The following is a 21,980-nucleotide window of genomic DNA, read 5'->3' as shown; positions in this document are numbered from 1 at the left end:
TCATTAATACACTTCACTGGTGGAAAGATTTTCCTGATAGTCCAGTCTGAGTCTGATTCCTTCAGCCTCAGTATTTTCTGCAGTGGTGTTTCTGGAAGTGTATTAATTATCTTGGCTTTACACTGTGGGTAAGACCAACAATATTTCCCGAAGCTATTCTTAAGATCAGGCTGACACTGCATCCCCATGGGTGAGCACCCTGACCCACCCAGGGTGGGCAGTAGCAGCCCTTTGTGCAACTCGGGGCTCCTCTGGAGTTCCAGGTAGGTCATTGTGGAGGCAGTGCTTGGAAGGTGACATCTATTTTTATGGCTGTCTTTGTGCCCGCCGAGCAGCTGTGCTGTAGATGTTTTTGGAGATGGTAAATGTTCTGCCTAAAGCCACGGGCTGAATTGCTCAAAGCGACAAAGAAGCCCCGTGTTACCTTATTGCCATAGGCTTGGGCATTGCACCACGCCGGTGGGCTTTCTGGTCAGGTGTGGGGTGGGAGCCCAGTGTGGGGGGGTCTGGCCTGGCTGCCAGCGGGGTGGCGTTCTGCTGCTGGCTGCCCGTGCCGCTGGAGCTCAGTGCCAGTGTCGGTGTTGAATGCGAGCCCCTTTGCGCTACTGAATTTAAGGACGATAAATGTGAAATTAAAATGACAAATATGAAGAATCATTTGGGGAATTTCATGGTCTGGTGAAATATATTTTTGGTTTTGCATAGGTAACTGGTATTTCCAAAAAATCAGCCAATGAAAGTGAAGGTTGATAGACCCTTCCAGAGGAGATACTGACTCTGTCATAGGCTTTTGGTAGCCCTCTTTGTTGTGTTTCCTAAGTTACAGAAGCCGTATAATAACCATCGCATATATGGTATTGACTTTTGCAGTTCTGTCCCCAGTTAGAAATTTCATTACTGCGTTATGTTTTAACATGATATTTCAGTTACTGTGATACTCTGTGGAAATACTGAACTATTGTGCTTTTCTTACGCAGGAAAGAAGCAAAAGTGATTTTTAGAGTTTGTGATCTGTACCAAAGTGAACTTGCATGGATACTTTTGATTTATTAAATTAAAAGCCCAAGCTGTCTTCTGCACCAGATGAGTTAAATTGGCTACTGTGATAGAACATTATTTACGTAATTTTTAACTAGTTTAAGCTGAACCAATGCAAGTTTTTATGTAGATGGGACCTTAGGTCAGAATGTTGTTGGTTCGTATCATAAAAATTATTCTGTATTTTCTCTTAAAAGGTAAGTGATAGACTGAATTCTGAAGTTATGATGTAAAATGTCTTGCAGTGTCTGTGTCCTGATATGCAAGGGGTTCCTCACACTCTGTTGCTTCCCACACTTCAGACTGGAAAGTTTATGTTATTAAGTGAGGATGAGAGGACAAGTGAGCAAAAGCACTTTGACATACTACTGTTGTACTACTGACACACTACTGCTTGGTATTTGATTTAAAATTGTCTATGTTTTACTTAAAATTATGACTCAGAAGCTGAGGGAAGGTCTGATGTTATTCCCCTTGCTTCCAGCCTCAAGAAACAGCTTCGAGGTCTCACATCTTCAAAACCAAGTCTTTTAAGAAATCCAAAATTTGTGGGATCTGCAAAGAAGTAATTGATAGCCAAGGCGTTTCCTGCAGAGGTGAGTAATGTATGATCTGCTGCTTACTTTCTTGCTGTGTAAAGGAAATTAACTTTATATTAAAGTTTCAAAGAATCCATGTTTCTGGGATTCTTCCTGGAGTAAGTATAAATGTTACCTCAGTTTATTTCCTTCCTTTATACAATCATGTTCCCAGCTTTTGTCAGGGAATGGGGTGCTGTAGTAGGTAATTGGGCTTGTATAATGATGTGCTTTTATTACTGTGCTATTCAGGCAGGTTCCAGAATAAGGCAGTGCCTGTGGAGGCTCTCTGAGGAGTGTGTGAGGGATGTGTGCACAGTGGGTGACAGATGCCTCTGGAATTCAGTCTCCAAATGAGGATTTGTGTGACCCTCGTCCACTGAGGCATGAAGGTTTTCTCTGCATTAATTTGCAAAACTTCACAAGAGCAGTCATCGATTTATTTACTTTTTCCAGTTGTGTTATGCTCTGTCTAATCCTTAGTACTTTGGTCTAATCACTCACAGAAACAATAAAGAGATTGTCCTGGATGCAGAGACTGCAGAGATTCAGCTGCCTCTGGCGTTGCTGCCTGCTTCTGGCTGCTGTTCTCCCCCTCTCCTCTCCCTTGCTGGGTAGAACTGAGCATGCTTGCCTCTTCTCTGTGGGATACCTGTGGTGGAATTAAACCTTGGGAAAGCTCAATTGGTCCTTTATGTGAGTTGTCCAGGAACAGGGGTTTTGATTCCCTGTACTGGTTTAGCGTGGTTAATGTTCAACTCCTGTTACTCCATGTTAATAAAACAGTTTCTTTATTTGCCACATGCGTGGTTTACCTCCTAGTGAGATAATCTTATTGTCTCACCTGAAGTGTAGTTGCTGTTTTCACTTAGAGGTGTTTGCAGCACTTCCCAGCTCTAGATGGATCTCTTTCTTCCACCTCCTCCCTCCCATATTCTTTGAACACATTAGGATCCTTCTGAGGATTTGGGAGGGAGGTGGGAGATGTGGATGTGAGAGAAACGTGGCCATTTCCTGAGCTAAGGTGCAGACTTTCCAGATGAACAATTAAATGTAAAATACTTCACCTGTTCAGCATTACAGTTATCATCATAGGAGTGGTAGTTGTATATGTATTTCTTTAACATATTTCTTCTGCCTGTCCTTCTGGAGGCTGGTTCCAAAGTTCTTGGGGTTTAGTTGATTTCAGCTTAGCAGAAATAGTATTGTTGGAAGGAAGCCTAGTGAAGGAGCTGCCTGAAGACCCTCTTGATCTTATTCAGTGTAAAAAGCACCGTACCAGGAGAGAATCAGTACTTTAAAGGGAAAGGCCTTGGGAGTGGGAATAGAAACAATTGTTTGCCAGTTTGCTCTGGATTTAAGTTCTCACAGCCCAGAGCTGGAAGTCTTAAATTCACCAAAGCTGTCTCAGTGTGCATACCTACCAAAGGTGCCAAGAGCTGTATTGTGTCTCTTGTGAACAGGTCAGAGGTTAGGATGAATTTGAGCAACTTTTCCTTTTTCCCCAGCGTGTAATAACTTTGGTTCAAATACAGAAACTAACAGTGCGTGCCGATGTAATTTAACGTCTCTTTGGCTAGCGTTTATGCATGGTTCAAAGTATCAGGAAGAAAGCAAAACTCACTTATATTCAAACCATCTAGGAAAAAGCTTTCAGGAAAAACAAAAACTGAGGAACTGAAATTCTACAGTCACTCCTCCTGGGATCCCTCCAACACACTCCCCAAACCAACACATTCATGGCAGTGATGCATGTGTCCCTGTCTAAGTCTGGCTGGGGTCATTTTATCTAGGCTTCTGGGTGCAGTTTTCAGAGGGAGCCCCTTGATAGCATCACATAGCCCCTTTTGTTGATGAGAGCACCAGGCAGACCCACCATCCTTTGCTGTGGTACACTTTGATACTTACTTTGTTTGATACTTACCTGTAGGATGGGAGCACCAGGAGTTGCACAGAGTGAAGTGATGGCTCCAAGTAGTTTCAGTTAAATAAGAACCCATTTGTATTTTAACTTACAGCATGGGTTTTATAAAGCAGAGTTTTGGGAAACCTAGAACTAAAAGTTGTCTGTTCCCTTGCCAGCACTGCAGTACTTTAAGTGTACCCTAGTACTGTGAAACTCTGTTAATATGAAGAAAAATAAACCAGCTGTTTCAGAGCCAAATCCTGGTGTGGTTACTTCTGGTAGATTCTGCCTGATGGTGCTGAGTGGAAGCGAGCAAGTTGGCATTAGGGGGAGGGGAGGGAGAAGAAAAGCCTTCAGTTAAGAAGAAATAAAGTTCCTTTGTGTATTAATGAGAAAATCTTGCTTTTTAACAGTTTCTCTTCAGAAAATAATAGCTCTTTGTACAGACTGCAGGTTCCTTCTAGACTATAATATCTTATCAGTTAAAGGAAAGTTACGTGTCAAGAGAAATGAGAGGAAGGGAAAGGCTCCGGATTGGTCACTATGTGGTATTTGCTGTTTATCTAGCAATGAATCATCTACTTGTTGTAAGAAAAAAAACGCACCACCCCAAGACTGGGTGTTGTGTTAGTTAGATAAGTTTCCATTAGTATGTGGCAGTCATTTTGAGGGGGTGGCGTTTGACCCTGTCTTGCAAAACGTGTCCTTTGCTGGTAGCCAGGTCTGAACGCAGTGCCTAAAAGCTTTCTATGAAAACTGAGTAATTGACTGAAAGGTACGCTTGAACGGTGATGTCCCTTTGTCCTTGTATACTTCGGTCCACCTCAGTAAACCATGTGAATTTATTTTTAAGAAGCTCTGCAAAAACAGTAGCAAGAAGGAAAGGCAAGTTTGCAGAAGGTGAGGCTCCTGGCTGCCTTCCTGCCTGGTCAGCGTGTTTGTAGCTGGGCTCTGTCTCTGGATGTGGCTTCTCATTCCGAAGAAAGGACGAACAGCTGTGGATAGATTTCTGCACTACCTGCACGTTCTGCAGTAAGCCCAGGACCACACGACTCCCCGTGTCTCTTCGGCACTGCCTCAAACTGGAATGCTTTTGAGCTCTGGCTTGATCTTCCCTGCAGCACAGTTCAATTGAATTCAGGGCTAAGCAGGTATACATCCTCAGCAGGCACAATTACATGGTTAGCCAAAGGGTTGCAGTGTTACTTTTTAAACTTTTTTTTTTTTGCTTTTTGAAGCTACTTACCCTAGATACTGAATATTCAGTATCTTATTTCATTTGTAAACAAGCTGTCATCCTTGTGAATTTCTATTTTATTGTATTTCTTTTATATTTCATATATGAAAAATGTGAAATTCTTTATTTCTATTTTACTTTCTTTGTTTGCTTTTTAAAATTATCATTTATCTTTGTTGTGTTGTGACCAAAGGACTGTAAGTGTAGAACACATAGCTTTTTAGATGCTCTGACTCTTCCCGATCTCTAGAGAGTACTTATCTGACAATTTAAAAACTGGAGACCAGATCTGGGAGATTAAAGTATTTCTAAATAATGCAGCATTATTTCCTAGCTCTTAGAGCACTGGTGAGTGAAATAAGCATAAAGAACTGAAATACTTTATACATTTCTGGTGGTGAAATGCCCCTCCCTCCAGCTGATGATTAAGTTGTTATGTTTAGGTGCTGCTGGTGAGGCTTTGCATGCAGTACAAAGCATTCCATGAGTTAGGTTTTGAACTTAAAGCAATTAATGGGAGTTGGAATGAACTGGGTTATCTTTTTGTTAATCTAACCTACCCATGAAAGTGTTGGTTTTGGGAATATGTGTCAGAGCAGTTCCAGTAGGAATGCTTGTAGAATTTCAGTTCCTAATTTTTTTTACTATTTAAGGCTTTTTTCCTTGTTGGGTTTGACTAGATCTGAGTTTTGTTTTCTTCCTGCTATTTGAACCATGTATAAATGCTAGCCAAAGAGGTGTTACGTTTAATTGGCAGGTACTGTTAGCTATATTGTGAGCAGAGAAACACCGTGGTATTGTGTGCAAGCTGAGTGTAATAAAAGATACAATTCACCTTCTTAAAAGTAATTGTATAATAACTTCTGTCTTGTAGGTCATGTTAACATATGGTCTCATGCAAGTGTTGATTGGCTTAGAGTAAGTACCGAACTGTTCCCTCGAGTATGGAGCATGAAGTGATAGTAGAAAGTACATTTCCTCATCAAATTGCAGTATCTGTGTTTAATAGAGAGCTTCTAGCTGCTTACAGATCATAGATCAGGATTTGAAGACAGTCGGAGCTAGATCTCTTCTTAAAGAGGTTTGATATTTTCCTTTGAAATTCACCTACTTGTTTGTGATTGTGCTTCTGCTCACTTAACGTCTCATTTTGGGTTAGTTGGAGTTAACTGATACAAAGAGTTCTCTGTATTTAATTGTGTTCATTGCTGCTGGCAAGACAAAATATGTTTGTATATTGAGGCTCACTTGGAGCTGACAAACTGTTCTTAAGGCTTGTTTGTGTATACTTTGTGTGTAAATATATGCATATTTAATCTTCTATGATAGCAGGTGGTTTTATGTACTCTATCAGTAAGTGCTAAGTTCAGTAATAACATAAGTAGTATCTTAATAATGTGCAAAGCATGTCTGTGGTCACAGTTCTGGCGGACAAACTAGAAAGCTAGAAATGCCGAAGGAATTTGTATCATGCTTGGGCCAGTGGCATTACAGTTGCCTCTAAATGGCGAAGCACGTAGTGTGTATTTGTGGGGTAGGGGTGTTTGTGTCACCCTGGTTTCCATGGAGTGATCCTTGTGAAATAAGATCCTGTATTACTAGGCACTTATATGGGTGTATTATGAGATCTGTTCCTGTATTGATCTTGTAGTACATTGTATATAAGATACATACTGACTGTAATTTCAACCTAGCTATAACATAACCATATTTAAAAGAGTATATGAACTTGTGAGCAAATGAGACCTAGAATTTCTTTCTGCTGGTACTGTGTGTTTTCAGTGCTGACCAACATTTGATGATATGACAGACAGACAACTGAATGTAAACTAGGATGTGCAGGCTGTGGGACAAGGAGTGGAGTCTGTTGTTGTCCCTAGAGCAGATTAATATTTTGTAGCACCTGTGAACCCCAAGGACAAGGGATTACAGAATGCCCAAGCAAGGCTGGGTTAGGTAGAGACCCAGGCTCTGCTATAAACCCTCATTTGACTGTCAGCCTTGTTTGTGAAAGGCATCTGGGAGGATATCGAAGGGAGGCTGCATGTGGAGGATCTAGTGGTGGCAGAGAAGCCTTTTTAGGAATCCCTCAGAAATGGGTGGATATTGACCTGGACATGAGTGACACAGAGTGTACTGTTCTGGGGAGGAAGAGGCTGGAAAGAGAAACGTGGACTGCAGCCCATCTGTGGCACCAAGAAGCCTGGGAAGGTCAGCCCCTCTTCTCTAGACAAAAGGTGCACACAGTAAATAGCAGCTTCCACTGGATTAGTAAAATGTGCTCTAATTAACACAGCTGTACAAGCTATGCATTCATATTTCAGTGCAGAGCTTAGATAGCGAAACACGGAAGCGATGTGCATAACAGCAGCAAAGACATGAAAGGGAAGGATGAATAAAGCCTTAACTGGAGCTTAGAGAGATACAGAAGAAGCCACTGTAATTAGTAGACATTATGCAAGTGGTACGTAAGTATCCTAGCTGAACACAACCCTCTCTGGAGCTGAGAGAAGCTGTAAAATTGAAATCCTTTGGCATGTTGCTACCCCAGTGGGAACTGGGGGAGGAATTTTGGCAGATATCTCTAAGGTAACTTCCTACAAATTTAAAAATAAGAAATACACAAGGCAAAAACCTCTAGTGGGATGTTTAATGTTCATAGCAGCCAAGCTGCGTCACAGATACTAAATGATGTTTCGGAAAGTTGTAGTGAACGCATGAGTTCCCTATTTGTGTACCTCATAAGGACTGGCTTAATCACACCAGAATTTGATCTGTAGTTACAAAATGTATTTTAAAGTTCAGGCTACTAAGATTTCTAAAAAGTTGCAGCTTCTATTCATTACAGCTAATAAATTAAAAAGAGGAAAAAAAAAAAAAAGCGTGGAGTGACTGTGATCCCCTGTGGCCTCCCCGGTGTTTTTTTCCAGGAAAACCAATGACTGCTATGTGATCTGTTATACCTGCAATTTCATAAACTTAGCCCACTTGAGGAGAACCCAAAATTCCTAAGGGTAAATTGATGTTAGAATTATCCACTCTTAACTCAAAACACTGAAATGAAATGCTACCATCATAGAATGTATCATGCGAGTGTGATGAACTTGATATGCCATGTGGGGAAAGGAAACTCAAAGTAAATCTCGATGCATTTGGCTAAAACCTCACACTTCTAACTGGCTTCAAAACAAGGCAGGGGGGAGAACTACCATGGGAGACAGAAATATGTATAGGAAGATAAAGTTTAAATAAGAGATGGGTGAAGAAATCTGTTTTAAATAATGCTGAAGGGTTTGTTCTGACCACGTGAGGAAGCTTCAAGAAACTGAGTGGGGCTACAGGGAGAACTCTATTTAGTCACATTCAGGATCTGAACCCTGTAAGTAGGTAAGAGGGGGAGTTGTCAGCTGAGAGTCCCCAATCTTGTCATTAATGAGGTTTAAAAAATACTCTTGGAAAACATGCCTACAACTGTATAGTACTTGAAGGGTCATGTTGATGACCTCCTTTGCGTAGCCTGTGTTGCTTTCTATTCTGGTGAAGGTTTTTCTCACTGAACGTTTTCTGTAGGAGCTTAAGAATGAGCTGTAAATCAAAATTTCCAGGCCCACTAGGTCTTATCCACTTAATAAATAAAGTTTTTAACAACATCAGCTTTCTTATTTTGAAGACTGCCCATTTTAAGCCAATCTCTTATTTTTCTGTGATCCTTGCTCCTAGTCTAATTTATGCAGGATATGTTTTCAAGATCCATCAGAGGCATACAGTGTTTTGAGATTTTACAGTTCTTGTGCTGTATGCAGCTGCTAGAAAAACCTGGAGGCAGTCCAGATTTTTTTTTAATTATTATTTTTTTTTTTCAGTTTTCATGTGGGTTGCTGGCTACAGTAAACCATAGTCTGGTTGAAAATGGTTTTGCAGATTAAATGCTGCAACCTGGGGTTATCTGTTCATCTGGAGGGAGGAGGGCTAAAAATAACCTTGGTTCTGAACTGGATTAAGGCTTAATTATTTCCTACCTGATGTGCAAGTGTAGCTTAAAAAGATGGGAAAAAGTTACTGTATGAGTACTTTATTTTTAAAAATGTGAAAACATTTTCACTACGCTGATGTTCTGCCTTTGTAGCAGCATCTATGGGAAATCAAACAAAACTAAACAAACACACCACCCAGGAGTTTGCAGGATGCAGTTAAAGTGATAAAGTCAGACTATAAATGCCACAGGAGAAAAAATTTCCCCAAAACACTCGTGGCTGCCCCCCCCAAAAAAAAAACCAAACAACAAAACAACCCCAAACAAAACAAAACAAAACACCAACCCAAAAACCCAACCCCCAAAAACAAACCACAAAAACTGAAACAACCCCCCCCAAGCAAATAAACCCCACCACCCTTGGTGGCCAGGATTCTTTCTACAAGATGGAAAGGTGGGAGGAAAGAAAGAACAGACATACTATTGCAGCATTAGTGCTAGAATTTTTTTGTCTTAATGAAGGTTTTTCCACTGCTGCTGTTAGCAACAGCAAGTGGAATATTTCATCTGTGGGAAAGCTCATTCACAACACTCTTCACTGTATAGCCACCCCAACTAAAAAATGCTGAAGCTTTGCATAAATTTCCCATAACTGTCTTTTAGCCTTCATCTTCAAAAACAATGTTTGCAGTCCTTGTCATGAAATGCTGGGAGCAGTGTTCAGATGAAGAGACAATGGTTGGCTGAATACGGAAAAAAGAACAAAAGAAAATCTAGGAAAATGTTTGAGGCACAGGAAATGCACCAGCAGATGTTGTTGCTGTAGCGGGGCTGTTAGGCTTGCAACATTTTTGGCATGTGACTCTTAACTTCTTAAAAATAGAAGTGTTCACTTTTGAAGCTGAAGCCCAATATTTCCAGCCAGAGGACTCTTTCCCCCACCCAAAGGTATCTCTGCCCCGTGCAAAACTGCATACCATCTTATTTTTAATGCTGCAGTTAATAATTTCCATGTGTCTGTTTTTCATACCACTTTCATTTTGGATCTTTATCTTGAGTTGAATCGTTGCAGAGCTGGTAGGAACAGGTCAGCGGAAAAGCATGTGTCTGTGTGTGTTGGTGAGAGTTTTTTGTAATAATCTTATCACGATGTTACCAATCCCTCGTCAAAATCTAAATGGCCAGCAAGTTGCACAGTTCTCTCCTTTGGGGACATCATATTATGGGTGTCTTTCTATATCAAGCTCTGCCTGGAAAAGAGCCTGTTGTGGTGGCGTTGCAGTGCATTTGTTAAAACATCTTGATTTGGTTTATGAGAAAAGGAAAAATGCCTTTTCTTCAGAGCCAGTGGCAGACCTGGGGTTCTGTGCGAGGCATTTATTGCGGGGGGGGGAGACGTTGCTCAGTAGTGGCATCAATATCCCGGCTACTGAAACAGCCGGGCTGTATCCCTCCTGTGACGTGGACACCCACCTTCCCCTGCTATTCAGAGAGAAGGCTGAAATTGGGAACTATAAAAACAAAAGTCTTAATTACACAAGTCTTTTTATATACTTGGTTTAAGATTTTTGTTGTGGATCATCATGGACTCTTCCATGACTGTCAAAAAATAGCTTTAGTAGCATGTGTCTGTCTGGGGAAGCTGAGCTGGAGATGCTGGGGCAAAGCAAGCACCTTCCAACAGTTAGGCCTGTGGCTCGGGGTCCTAATTTATTATTTGTCACCAGGAGGGTAAAAATTAGTATCAGGAGCTGTATAGTATATACTTTTGGGGCAAGTGATCTTTTTTAGAGATTAGTAAGGTAGTAAAGTAAGTTAGATCTTTTAGATTCTCTATTTATATGCCTGTTTCTGCCCCAAGAGGATTTCTGCATTGTCTTGTTTGTACCCTTGCCATACGTAGAGTTGCTTAAAAACAAACATGCAAAAACCCACCATGGGGAATCAAAGCTGTGGTTAAATGTGAGGAGGTCTTTATAGACTGGTCATGTTTTAATATTCACTGCCTATACAGTCTGACAGAATGCTTGTGTGGAATATATACGGCCATACTGTGTGTCCATTAAGCGCTAAGATGTGACAAGGTGAGTAGCCCTTACCACACAGAGGAAAACTTAAGCTTTTTTTCCTGGTAAACCATAAATCATTCTGTGGTTAGTTTGCAGAAGTACTTTCTTACTCTGTAAATATATCGCTACTGGTTTTCAGAGAGCATCCTACACGCATGAATATAGGAAGCGGAACTTTTCATGTCATAAAAATTTGGGAGCCTATGTCTGAAAAATATGAATCACTATGCTTATCTGTCTGTCTTTACCTTGGCAGCAGTATTATTAACTTGCAGAAGTTAACACATCTTCATTTTGATGCAGAGAAATGTCTGGGTTTGGTTTTTTTTTCTTCTTCTTTCTCCCCTTTTAAAAACATGTTTTTTCAGAGCTATTGTTTAAGAACTGTTTTGAAGTGTAGTAAATTGACTAAATATGGCTTGGCCTCCATTTCATCGCCAGCCAGCTCGGGACAGTTGTTCTTGGAACTGATGCCAGAATCCTTAAACACAAATTTGGAAAGTCTGGTATTTGATGTGAGCTGATGTGTGGGATGCAGACATTCAGCTGTTCAGTTGAAGAACTGAAGTAGCCTTGCTGAGTGTGACATTGATTAAGTCCTCCGGACTGTGTTGCAGGCACATTTTAAAATTCAAATACACTTGGGCTGTAGTCCGGAAAAGAGCTGAGTGCTGTTTCGCTTGTAAGCTTTGCCTGAAGAATGCCGGCATTCGGTGGAAGCTGCTTGTTGAGGTCTTTTAACTGTAAGTTGCATGTTACTTTCCAACAGCTGATGTGCAGTGTGTTTGCTTAGTTATGCTGTGTGTTTTTGCATTGCATATTTGTTGCGCTAAAAAAGACACGGTTTGCACAACTGTGGTGTAATACAGCCCTTTTGGCCTTAGAAATTTTCTGAAAGTGTGTCTCTCGACTATACAAGGCTTACCATAAAAACAGCTGGCACACTGAGACGTGATTCAGCCTCTCTGGCAATCTAATGATTGAGGTAATCCATCTCTTTGTGAGTACTGTAAATGCTTAGGCTGAGATAAAACCCGCCTTGGGCTGAGAGGTGCAGCAATCCGGGTGGGATAGTCTGGAGATGCAGTAGCGTTAGCTGTGGCAAGATGAATTTTGAGGAATGAAATTCCAAGCAGACTGATTTTTCTCTGTGCGCGAGTAGTTCAATTGCTGGTGTTGGTGAAGGGATCTCTCACTGTTCCTGATGTCAGCAGCTGTAGTGGAGAAAACCGTATGAATTTCATTGTGAAAGGTTGTGCCTGGAAAGGCAGCAGTGCTTATCTCCACTCCTTCTGTGCTCACATGCTGGGAGAGTTGTAGCTGCTGCACCACAGCCCTTACTCCATTCACTCTTTCTACATGTGCCTGCTTTCTTCCTTATACCCAATTCATGGTATCTTGACACCTTTCTTTCAAATGCTGATGATTGTGTGTGTGTATATATATATATTTTCTCTATTTTTCCCCCCTCCCTTCTGGATGGAGGGTGCAGGAAATAGACAAGACAAGAAAATAGAAGGACAAATTACTCTGACTTAACTCTGTTGTACTTTAAAAACAACCTCTAAGTATGTTTTTATGACTTCACCACACTAGCGTTAAAATTGTTGGTAGTAATTATTATGTAGAGATTGAAAATTGGCTGCAGGTTAGTGATCCAAGGTATACTTCCTTCCAATCAGTTGTTAACTCCTAAGCAGCATTCTATGCTAACAGCCTTTTTATTTTTTTGCCTTTTTTTTCCCTCAGTTTATTATAGCAAGTGGTTGTATGTTTACTGCAAGTGGGACTCCTGTGGTTTTTAGAGTGTGTATACATGTGTACATGTGCATTATATAGATGTGTACACAAATTTGTAAATGTTTATACGCACACACATACTGAAATAGGTGCTTATATACATAAAAAGGTTACCTTACCAGCAAATGAAAACTTGTGATGCTTGCTGTACCTGTGTGGGACATACATAGGTGGTGTGAAGTGCTTTGAACACTTGAGCACCTGGTAAATGCCAAGAACCACCTGTCAAAATGGGTTCAGCCATTCTCAGTTTTGTTTTTCTGGGCAGAGGTTTGCTCGACTAGTGCAACTCTGCCCTGCCAAGAGAAGTGACTTGGTGTTTTGGTCTGTTCTGCTTGGGGATCTGTTCCCGTGCTGGGCCGTGCCGCTTGGGAGTAATGTGTGCAGTCAGCACTTCAGCATTCACCCAGGAGGGACGGGGCAGAATCCCCTCTCTGCTCCTGACTACAAAGGGATGCTTTGTTTGCTCCCAGCATCTGGAGAGCCAGTGATCTCATTTCAGAGCGCTTATTTCTATCCAGTTTTATTATAATCAGCTTTATTAGACAGTAAGGGAGAGAAGGTAATGACTTAACTCGGTCTAATCCATGAAAGTGGTGGATTTAGGTATGAATAGGGTATTTCTGGATGCTGAGGAGGAGCTAAGATGTCTTTATGAATGAATCACCAACTGTATCCTCAGAATGTTAGAGATTTAAATACCTGCAAAAGTACATGGTTTGTTTTCAGTCAGAGAGCTTTGCCTGATGCGTATGTGACTAATTACCTCTTGAGGCTTTAGTCTTTGTTTCCTTTGAGTCTGACAAATACAGCAGAGCTTTGTCCATGAAGTGTTCTGCCTTTAGTGATGTATGGAGTTGTGCGCCTTATTTCTGTGTTGCGTAGAGTTTGAATGGGATGCTGCAGCATTGGTCTCGATGCTATCCAGGCTAAACTCACACCTGACTCCAGAGGTCTCTTCCCAGCAAAGACAGCACTGTTGTGTTACACAAGAGCAGTAAACTGGCTTTTCATGACATGGAAACCGGGAAAACACAATGGCTGCATTTACTGTTACCTACGTCTCTAATAAGGATTTTGTGTATCGGTGACATTTGTGATTTGATTTTGCATGAGCCAGTAGCAAAATCATGGAGGTTGTTATGGAATGAAGTCTCTTTTTGGTTTGTATTTCATGTTGCCTCCCAGAAATCTAGGCTTAAGTGTCAGTAAAGAAGATGAGAACCTTGTCTGTAATACCAGGGCTGCCTGACAGGTTTACTGTTTTAACCTTTACTTTTTATGATTGTGTGTCTTTCTCTTTTTTTTTTAATAGTTTTTTTTAGTTTTTTTTTTTTTTTATTTTAACCATTTTGCAGGAGAGCTCAAAGTAGGTTATAGAGTAAGCAGATCGTATGCATGCATATTTTTAGAGCATCTGTTAGGCTTTTGCAAAGTCAAAGCTAATTATGCTGATTTAAAATATGGATTCTGCTAAATACACGGTTTCGGTGCATGGAATTACTTAATGAATTTAGGCATCCCCCATGCTGTATTGCAAGCAAATGAATTTTCCTCATGGATTAAAAGCCGTCTTCCATTTGCTTTAAGATTGATAGTGTCTGTAAGTGGTATGTGGTTATTGATTGTTGTCAGTGCTGATAGAGCAGGGTATTTGTGTGGACACTAATAACTTCTTAGAAAAAAGAATCTTGATCCCGTGAAGAACTATGAACAAAGAACTCATTCCTAATTTGTACCTGGGGAAAACAAGTGAAGGTAGTACTTACAAGATTGCCAAAGAAAATGGGCCACTAAGCCTTGCTTTCTTTTTTCCCCTGAGAAGTGACTGGAGCACGTTTTTTTTTTCATTCAGCAGTTGATGCACTTGAATCTGAAATGGGCGTGGTCATGTATTTACTGACCTCACATCTGGGGAGTTGTATCTTCCCTGCTGGATCGGGCTGTAGAGTATCTTTCTCTTGGTAGAAGTGCCGAGAAATGAGCATGGCTTTCAGCTTCAGTGGTCTAAGGTTAGGCCCTAGTTAATCTTCGAGTTAAACCTCTGTGGTATTCTGCAGCTTACTGATGTTGGAGATGGAATAAGTAAATTTTTCCTGAAACTTAATTTAAAAAAATATATATATTTATATGTTTAAAATTAATTTTTAAATGCAATTTGGCTGACAGTAACCCAAAGGATAGACATTGCATGGAAATAAAGCACATTTCGGAGTAAAGAAGAAAGTGCATATAAATGGAAAAATCTATTAAGCCCGGCCTGTGTCGGAGTCTAGCTATTAATGCTGTTACGTGATAGTGACATCGCTGCTCATCTGGCCACTTTTTAATTGCTGTTTGCTGAATCTAAACTTGCTGGTACAATTCATCCCTTCCTGCTCGTAGGTCAGCAGGAATTTAAAAGAAAGTGCTTACTTCTTGGAAGTAATCTTTCCAACACCGTGTAGACTGTAGTCAGAAATTATAGTCTGAACAGTCATGGTCTCTTGTGGGCATGAAGTCCCCCTGCTTTTCTTAGGTCTCTGGAACTGCTGGTACGACTGAGATTCACAGGTTATGCTGGGAACAGTTTGATTTTACTCTGTTTGGGTGGTAACACTTCCAGTGCACGTAGGTAGGTGTCAAGATAATCAGCCATGTAACCAGACATGTGTTATCATAAGCTGATGGAATGCACAAATCTGATAAGACTGCTGTAATTAACTAATCTTTCAGGAATGGGTAAAAACTAAATGCATGTCGTCTTAGGGGTTTTTTTTGTTTGTTTGTTTTTGAAGTATGTAAATACTTTGATATATACAAGCTTGAGTTTGACCAGATCTCTAGTAGATAGCTGATCTAAAGAAAAGGAGGGGAGAATCCACCCACTCTTTTACTCATATATTTTATTTGCTTTTGTTTTAGTTTGCAAGTATGCCTGCCACAGGAAATGTGAAGAAAAGGTAAGCATATTTATTTGCCTCCCTTGCTGTTGATCCACATGTAGTTGAAGTTGAGACTAGTGTATCAACTAATTCAGAGTAAGATGATTCTTAAATCAGATGCCTAGCTGTTAAAAAAATATTTTTTCTGGGTTATTTTTCTTGCTATTAATAAAAAAAAATGGGTCCCTATGCAAGTCAAAACATCTGCACTAGTGGTTGAGTTTTTCATTTGTCCCGCAGGAGGACCTATTTAAAGTTGAAAACAGACGGTTAAGTGGGTAAAAGACAAATGACACAGTTCTACAGAAAAGAAAAAAATGTGTCTGAGTGAATAAGGTGTATATATGTATACACACACATATCTAAAAATATTTATAGCAACTGAGATTTAAAGGGAAACTTTTGGCACTGGATTATGAAAACTATAAATATATTATTAATTTATCCAGTTCAGTTTCACTGCTAGATTTTTGTTAGTTTCTAAATTCTCTGGGTCCCTGGTGAGATCAGTACCTCCATGGTCTCACACAACTTCAAATTTTCCCATCCCTCGATTTGTGTAAATCAAAGATGTTCGCAGAGCGATGGGGCTCCTAAATCTAGGAGCCTCAGAGGGCTTTGTTTTACCAGAACCACCTGTATGCAATAATATTCCTTGCTTTTAACTAAAACTTTAGATTAGTACTTGCTATCTGTGAAGACAGCACTATTTTTTATAGCTAGAGCACTGAGCTTCTGGAGACCACAGATCTAGTCCTCCTAACTGTATTGTTGACTTGATGTTTGGCCTTGTGCAAGGGTTTGTTTGTTTCAGTGCTTCCAAGAAATAGAACTAAATTCAAGAGGACAATCTCTGCTTGGTGAAGGACTTGGAGATTTGTCAGGTCATTTGGGGAAATTCTAGTAAATCCAAGTGTCAGTTGGCTGAGCATCTCCCATTTTGAGTGAAAATGGTACTTGCACATGTGAAAATCCCTGTGTATGTGGTATGCTGTATAATTGTGGAATTTTGTTTTTTCATTGAATAAGATAATAAAGTACATGCAGTGGTAATTAAGTTTCCAAGTAAGGTAATACCTTTTGAAGGTTTTCATCAACTATATACACTCAAAAATTATTTCTAATACTATATAATGGTGGTCTAGAAGTAGAAGGGAAACAGTTCAGTAGAAAGAAGTACTTGTTCTTAGACCAGAGGATGTTATTGATTGTGTTCCAAATAGCACTTGTGGTATGGAATTCTACCAGCTTCCATGGGGAAGAATCTGGTTTGTTGATAAAGTTGGTAGCTTGTAGATTTGCTTGGGTAGGTGCTACATAGATCTAAAGTTTCCAGAAGTGATGGTATGTAAATGATGCTGGAGACTGTGGTAAGAAATTATTTAAACTTGCTTTGTAGGCAAATAATTTCATACGTTGCCTTATGTTAAAACTGAGAAACTATATTTCAACTATTCATGCTCTCTGGCATTTGGTTGTTGAGTGTTGAAAAGACTAATATATGGAGTGCCAAAAGTATATAGTAGCATAACTGTCATCAAGGCACTGGTATATTTTATGGTTTTAAAATAATTGAGAAGAAATACTAGCATGTATTACAGAAGATGGGAAAATAAGGTATGGGAACAACACCAAATTTAATAATCAATTATTTATTACAAGGGATTTTTTTCTGATTTTCAGAGTAGTAAGCCATCAAGTAGCTTAAACTCAGAATTTCTCTGAGTCTTTTCTGGCTACTTATATGAGGCTTACAGCAATGTTGCGTATAATCTTGTTACATCATTCATCTTGATTCAGATCTGAATTTTGCCTTTATTGCTTAAAACAGCCTCTGTATTTTCATTTGGTTACTAGTTTAAAGCAGGAATGATTCTAGTATTTTTTAAGATGGACTGAGAATATAATAAGACCACCTAAGGATGTTGCAGGCAACCTTGAGGATACCCGAACCCATAATCATACGCACTGAATTCAGATTCACATGTGGAAAGAGTTTCATGGACTCCAGCTGATTCGCAATTTACCTCTTCTCCCTGAAATGTATTTTACCTTCAAGACAAGTATTGCTCCCTGTGTTTGATATCAAACTACCGTGTCCACAGCTTATGGGGAGTAACTTTTTGCATTAGTTAAAGATCCCCCAAGACAAACTGTGTCAGCAGTTAGTCAGCTGACAGTCACGTGAAAAGAGTGTGCATGAGAGCAAAGATCGTTGCACTTGAGATCCTGTAGTCATTTTGGAAAAGAATAATGCACCAGCACAGTCAGGCATTACTTGAAAGACTACTGGGGTCATGAGTGTTCATAAAAGCATTATTAGATGCAAGTCTAGCCATAAAGCCCCATACCAAAATAGATAATGTCATAAATATGTTTAGGTAAAAACCACAGCTCAGGCTTTGCTCTGGCAGTGCTACAATGCAGGTTTTCAGGAGTTTGTTAAGCCATTACCACTAGTATGCTTGCAACTGAAAAACAACAATTTCTTGTTATATAAATCACACGTGAACGTAAAGTTTATGCAGACCTGGAAATAAAGTGGACTCTGAATTTGATCAGAAGGTACAAATGGAGGAAGACTCACATTTTGGAATTGTTTGGGATGTTGGCTGCTGCTGCGTAGGACAAACCCTGAATCAGTTCTGTGGGGGTGTTCCAGTTGCCCCTGACATAACAGCGGGTACAAAATCAGAAATGCAGGCAAGCATTTTAGTAATGTTTCAAAACCTAGGGCACAACTGGAAGAAAATCTGAAGTTACAAAAGAAAAGAAGCAGAGATTAGCTTGCACCAATTTAGGCTGTTGTGTTTGGTGCCATTATATCAGTTGCAGAAAGACTGTAACATTTGAGATTATATAGCATTAATCCACTAGACAGTGTGGATGGATACCAGTGTGAAAACTGGATGAGCTGTAAAGAAAGTTACCCAAAAAATAAAATCACCAAAAGTTCAAACTCAGCTGTCTTGGAATTGTCTATGGAAAGAAAAACAAACAAAAAAGTGAACATAGTGTATGTTAGGGTGTAAGACCTGAAGAGAGATATCCATCTCTGTCAGGTTACTGTTTGCAATTTAGCCCTGGAGGGGAGGGCAGGTGTGTGGCTACAGGGATGAATTAATAGAAATTAAGAATCTGCAAATTCAGAACAGATGTCAGGAAGCAGTATTTCACGCAGAGAGCAACGAATATGTGAACAAGTCTCCCAGGCATGTCTGATCAGATGAAAAGCAGTGAGATTACTCAGGACTGAAGTGATCTAATCGTGACCTGGGCGATAGAGCTCTATGCGGGCTGTGCCATAAAGGGGCTGGTTGGTCAGTCTGCTCTGAAAGACACCCCTAAACTCTCGTAGCCTCTGTGAACTCTCATAACCTATTCATGAAACGGTCTGCTGCATCCCTCCCAACGCGACACCAGGGATCTCGGTGTGTGCTGGGCACTGGCGAAGCATTGCTGTTGGTGCAGCCTCTGGGGGCAGCTGCTTTGCCAGCGAGCTGCTTGATGTATCTCTTTTGCGCCCATCAGTGTGCTGTGCGTGGGCTGTGCTGAGCTGGGACAGCTCTGGTGCTCTGGCCTCAGAAACTTGCTGCGTGCAAATAAAAGACACGTGGTTGTATCTGTAATGTGACCTTTCCAGTATTCTGGCTGTACATACTCATAGTGAGCTGGTATCCTGCTGACATATATGTGTGCTCATCAAGGAGGCCTGATGACCCATACTTTTCGGCATGTTGATAGAGAAAGAGCCTAAAAATGCTGCCCTGCTTGAGTGGTACTGGGGTGGTGGTAACTTGCTGGACCATAGTGATGCCTCTTGTGACCATGGGAAGCCCTCACAGACTTGTCATTGACCTTGCATAGATTAAGCTATTGTAATATGCTTGGTTTTGCAGCACGCTTATTTAGAACTAAAGGCAAACTTTCAAATTGTTGTGTTGTACCAGCATATAAAAGTGTCTCAATTTACTGTAAATATTTTTCTTTAGTCATCCATGCTTTTTTAATTTAAAGTGGTGATGGGGACAGGAAACCACTCCAGAGGAAAGTGTTTGCTATTCCTGTATGTACTGTATTTTAAAACACTCTCTAAAGGGAACACTTTTGTTTTCACTCTGAAAAACATCCTAAGAATGAATTCTGAAAGAATTTTGTTTTCCTGTACCAATCCCAGTTCATTTAGGTAATTACTATCTTGTATGGCCTCACCCCGTGTGTGTTTAACTTGGAAATGTTTCTGTGTGGCTATTTGTTCAGATGTACATATCTAAGTAGTGTTCCCTGAGGTTTCTGAAACTACAGCATGTCTAATGCCCCAGGGCTTTGCTTTGCATTTTGCTCTGGGAGCTTGTCCCCTTTGTTTCGGGGTATGTGTGTCTGTGTGTGCTGTAGGAATGCTGGTTTGTCCGACCACAAGTCTTTCACTTAGCTCTTTGCCCTGGGATACTGTTTTCCCTCCTCTTCTGCTCTGTCAGTTAGGTATGTGGTGTAGGGCTGGGGCATTGCAAAGCATCATCTTGTGACTCTAGCCAAACTTTGTGCTCTGAAGTCTGGGAATTTGGAAACCAGTTTCTGTCTCCTGTCCTGTGGGAAGGCTGAAAGCGGGAGCGCAAACCGCTTGACCATATTTTCTTGACCTGTTTCTTATATGCTAATTCTCCCTCTTGAAAAGTGACTTGATTTTATAAAGTTTGGAAGCAAATGCTTAAATTCTCTTACAAGCTCTTACAAAAAAGCTTAAGTATTTGCTGAGGTCTTCTGCTGAATCAGGTGTGATCCTGCTTTATGCCTTTGCCTAGTGAACATTGTATGTGTCCTTAACTCAACCTGGAAGATATTTTTACTATGCTTAAGCCAAAAAGGCATTTTCTTTATATAATAATGTTTGATTCTTTGCTAGTCTGAAATGATGTTTTGAAGAAACCAGTATCCTAGGCAGATGCTTCTGTGGCTTTTTCCAGTTCCAGTAAGATTAATTTATGTATATATTGGTTTGATTCAGCATACTTTTGTCTTCACCTTTCAAGAAGCTGTCTTAAATCTCAGTGGACTGCAGATTTAACCAGAACTTCAGAATTTTATATTAATGGTCCAAAATCCTTGTTTAGACTTACTTTTTGAGCTGTAGTGTACCACTAGAATGCTCGTAAAGGTTGATCAAATGCTTTGTTACTTTCAAATTCTTTTATTTTTTGTAGAGAAGTAACAGATATATGTTTTTTAGCATTTTGTCACTTATAAAGCCACCAGAATTGTTTTAATTATGTGTAAACTCAGACGTGACACCTTGTCCTGCTACTTTTCTTAAAGGGTATGTTTTTTCTAATGCTTTTTTTTCTAGGCATTTTGAGAGACTGTAATTCTTCCCTTGACCCTGTTCTTTCTTTAAGCTGTTTAAGCTGCTGCTGATTGAAGAGGATTGAAGGAAGGCTCCCTGCTGCCCCCAGACCCATAGGCTCTTGGATACCCTAATCTTTTTTTTTCTTAGTCTCTTTAACAGGCTAGAAAATATGAACATGGTTACAGAAAAATGCATGGAAATATATAAAAAATTTAACTTGAATGACTGCAAAACCCGTGACTACCAACACTTTAGAATGGAGAATGGCAGTAATCACAGCAATCAAAATTAGTGAGGAGTGATAGTTCATTTTAGTCCTGGGTTGCATGTCTGACTTGTACTGTGAAAATAAAGAACTTCCTATCCATATATATTTGTATACTTAGCCTGATCTTGGTCAGGTATTTTCAGTTTGGACATTTAAAGCGCAAGCTGTATTGGCTCTCAAAAGGCTCTAGTGACTTGCGTCACTTTTTGGAGTGGTTTGCGAAGGAGCCTGGTGCATGCTTGGGGCAGCCCCATTGGGGCTGGGGGGCTAAACTCGGGCTCTGGGGGGCCACCAGGGCACATGCTTTACCCTGCTGAGAGAATCAGTGGGATGGGTACTTGGGAGAGAAGTATACGGTGCACTGCCCTACGACAATTTTCCTTGTGTGTTTTTTGGAGCAAGAAGGAAAGATCCTTCTGCCTTTTGTGTAAGGTTGAGGCAAAGCGGTGGCACGCAGTGTATCATCCTTGCCAAGAGCTGCAAGGCAAGTCACATGGGCTGTGGCTTCATTTACCATCCTGAAATGTAGTTTGGACTCCTGAAATGCTGTCAAATGTAGTAGTTCCCACCAAGTGGCTGACAGATACACATGCTCATGTTCCCTCTCATATGTGTTTGTCTTTGTAACATGCACACATGTGCAAACAAGGCAACTACGTGAGGTACCTCTCCCCTGCCCCCCCTCAAATCTGGCCTGTCTGTAAGCAGAGGTCTGATGGATGCACTGGAATTCATTGTAACTGGGACGTCCCCTGAGGTCTGTAAGAAGTTCACCTTTAACTGAATTTAACATCAGTGCACCCTGGTCCATCTTTTGAACAGCTCAATTAACTGTTCAGAATT

General features: G+C 40.4%; 1 protein-coding gene across 12 annotated transcripts in view; it reads left to right on the top strand.

Annotated features, from left to right (window-relative positions):
* The window catches only part of TNS3 (tensin 3), a 282,694-nt gene that overhangs the window by 111,104 nt on the left and 149,610 nt on the right, over window positions 1-21,980 (top strand). For 10 of the 12 annotated variants that reach the window (XM_080382108.1, XM_080382101.1, XM_080382105.1 and 7 more), the window contains 2 exons: window positions 1,523-1,634; window positions 15,506-15,543. In XM_080382108.1, coding sequence (XP_080238234.1) covers window positions 1,523-1,634; window positions 15,506-15,543 — 150 coding nt within the window. Of the gene's footprint in view, window positions 1-1,522; window positions 1,635-10,147; window positions 11,545-15,505; window positions 15,544-21,980 lie in introns of those variants that run through there. The other 2 variants (XM_080382102.1, XM_080382104.1) reach the window with 2 other exon arrangements.

This window comes from Falco punctatus (genome assembly GCF_963210335.1).
Source record: "Falco punctatus genome assembly, chromosome: 4".
Taxonomy (NCBI): Eukaryota; Metazoa; Chordata; class Aves; order Falconiformes; family Falconidae; genus Falco; species Falco punctatus.
Note: the sequence above shows the minus strand (reverse complement) of the source record. Positions and strands in the feature narration are given on the sequence as shown.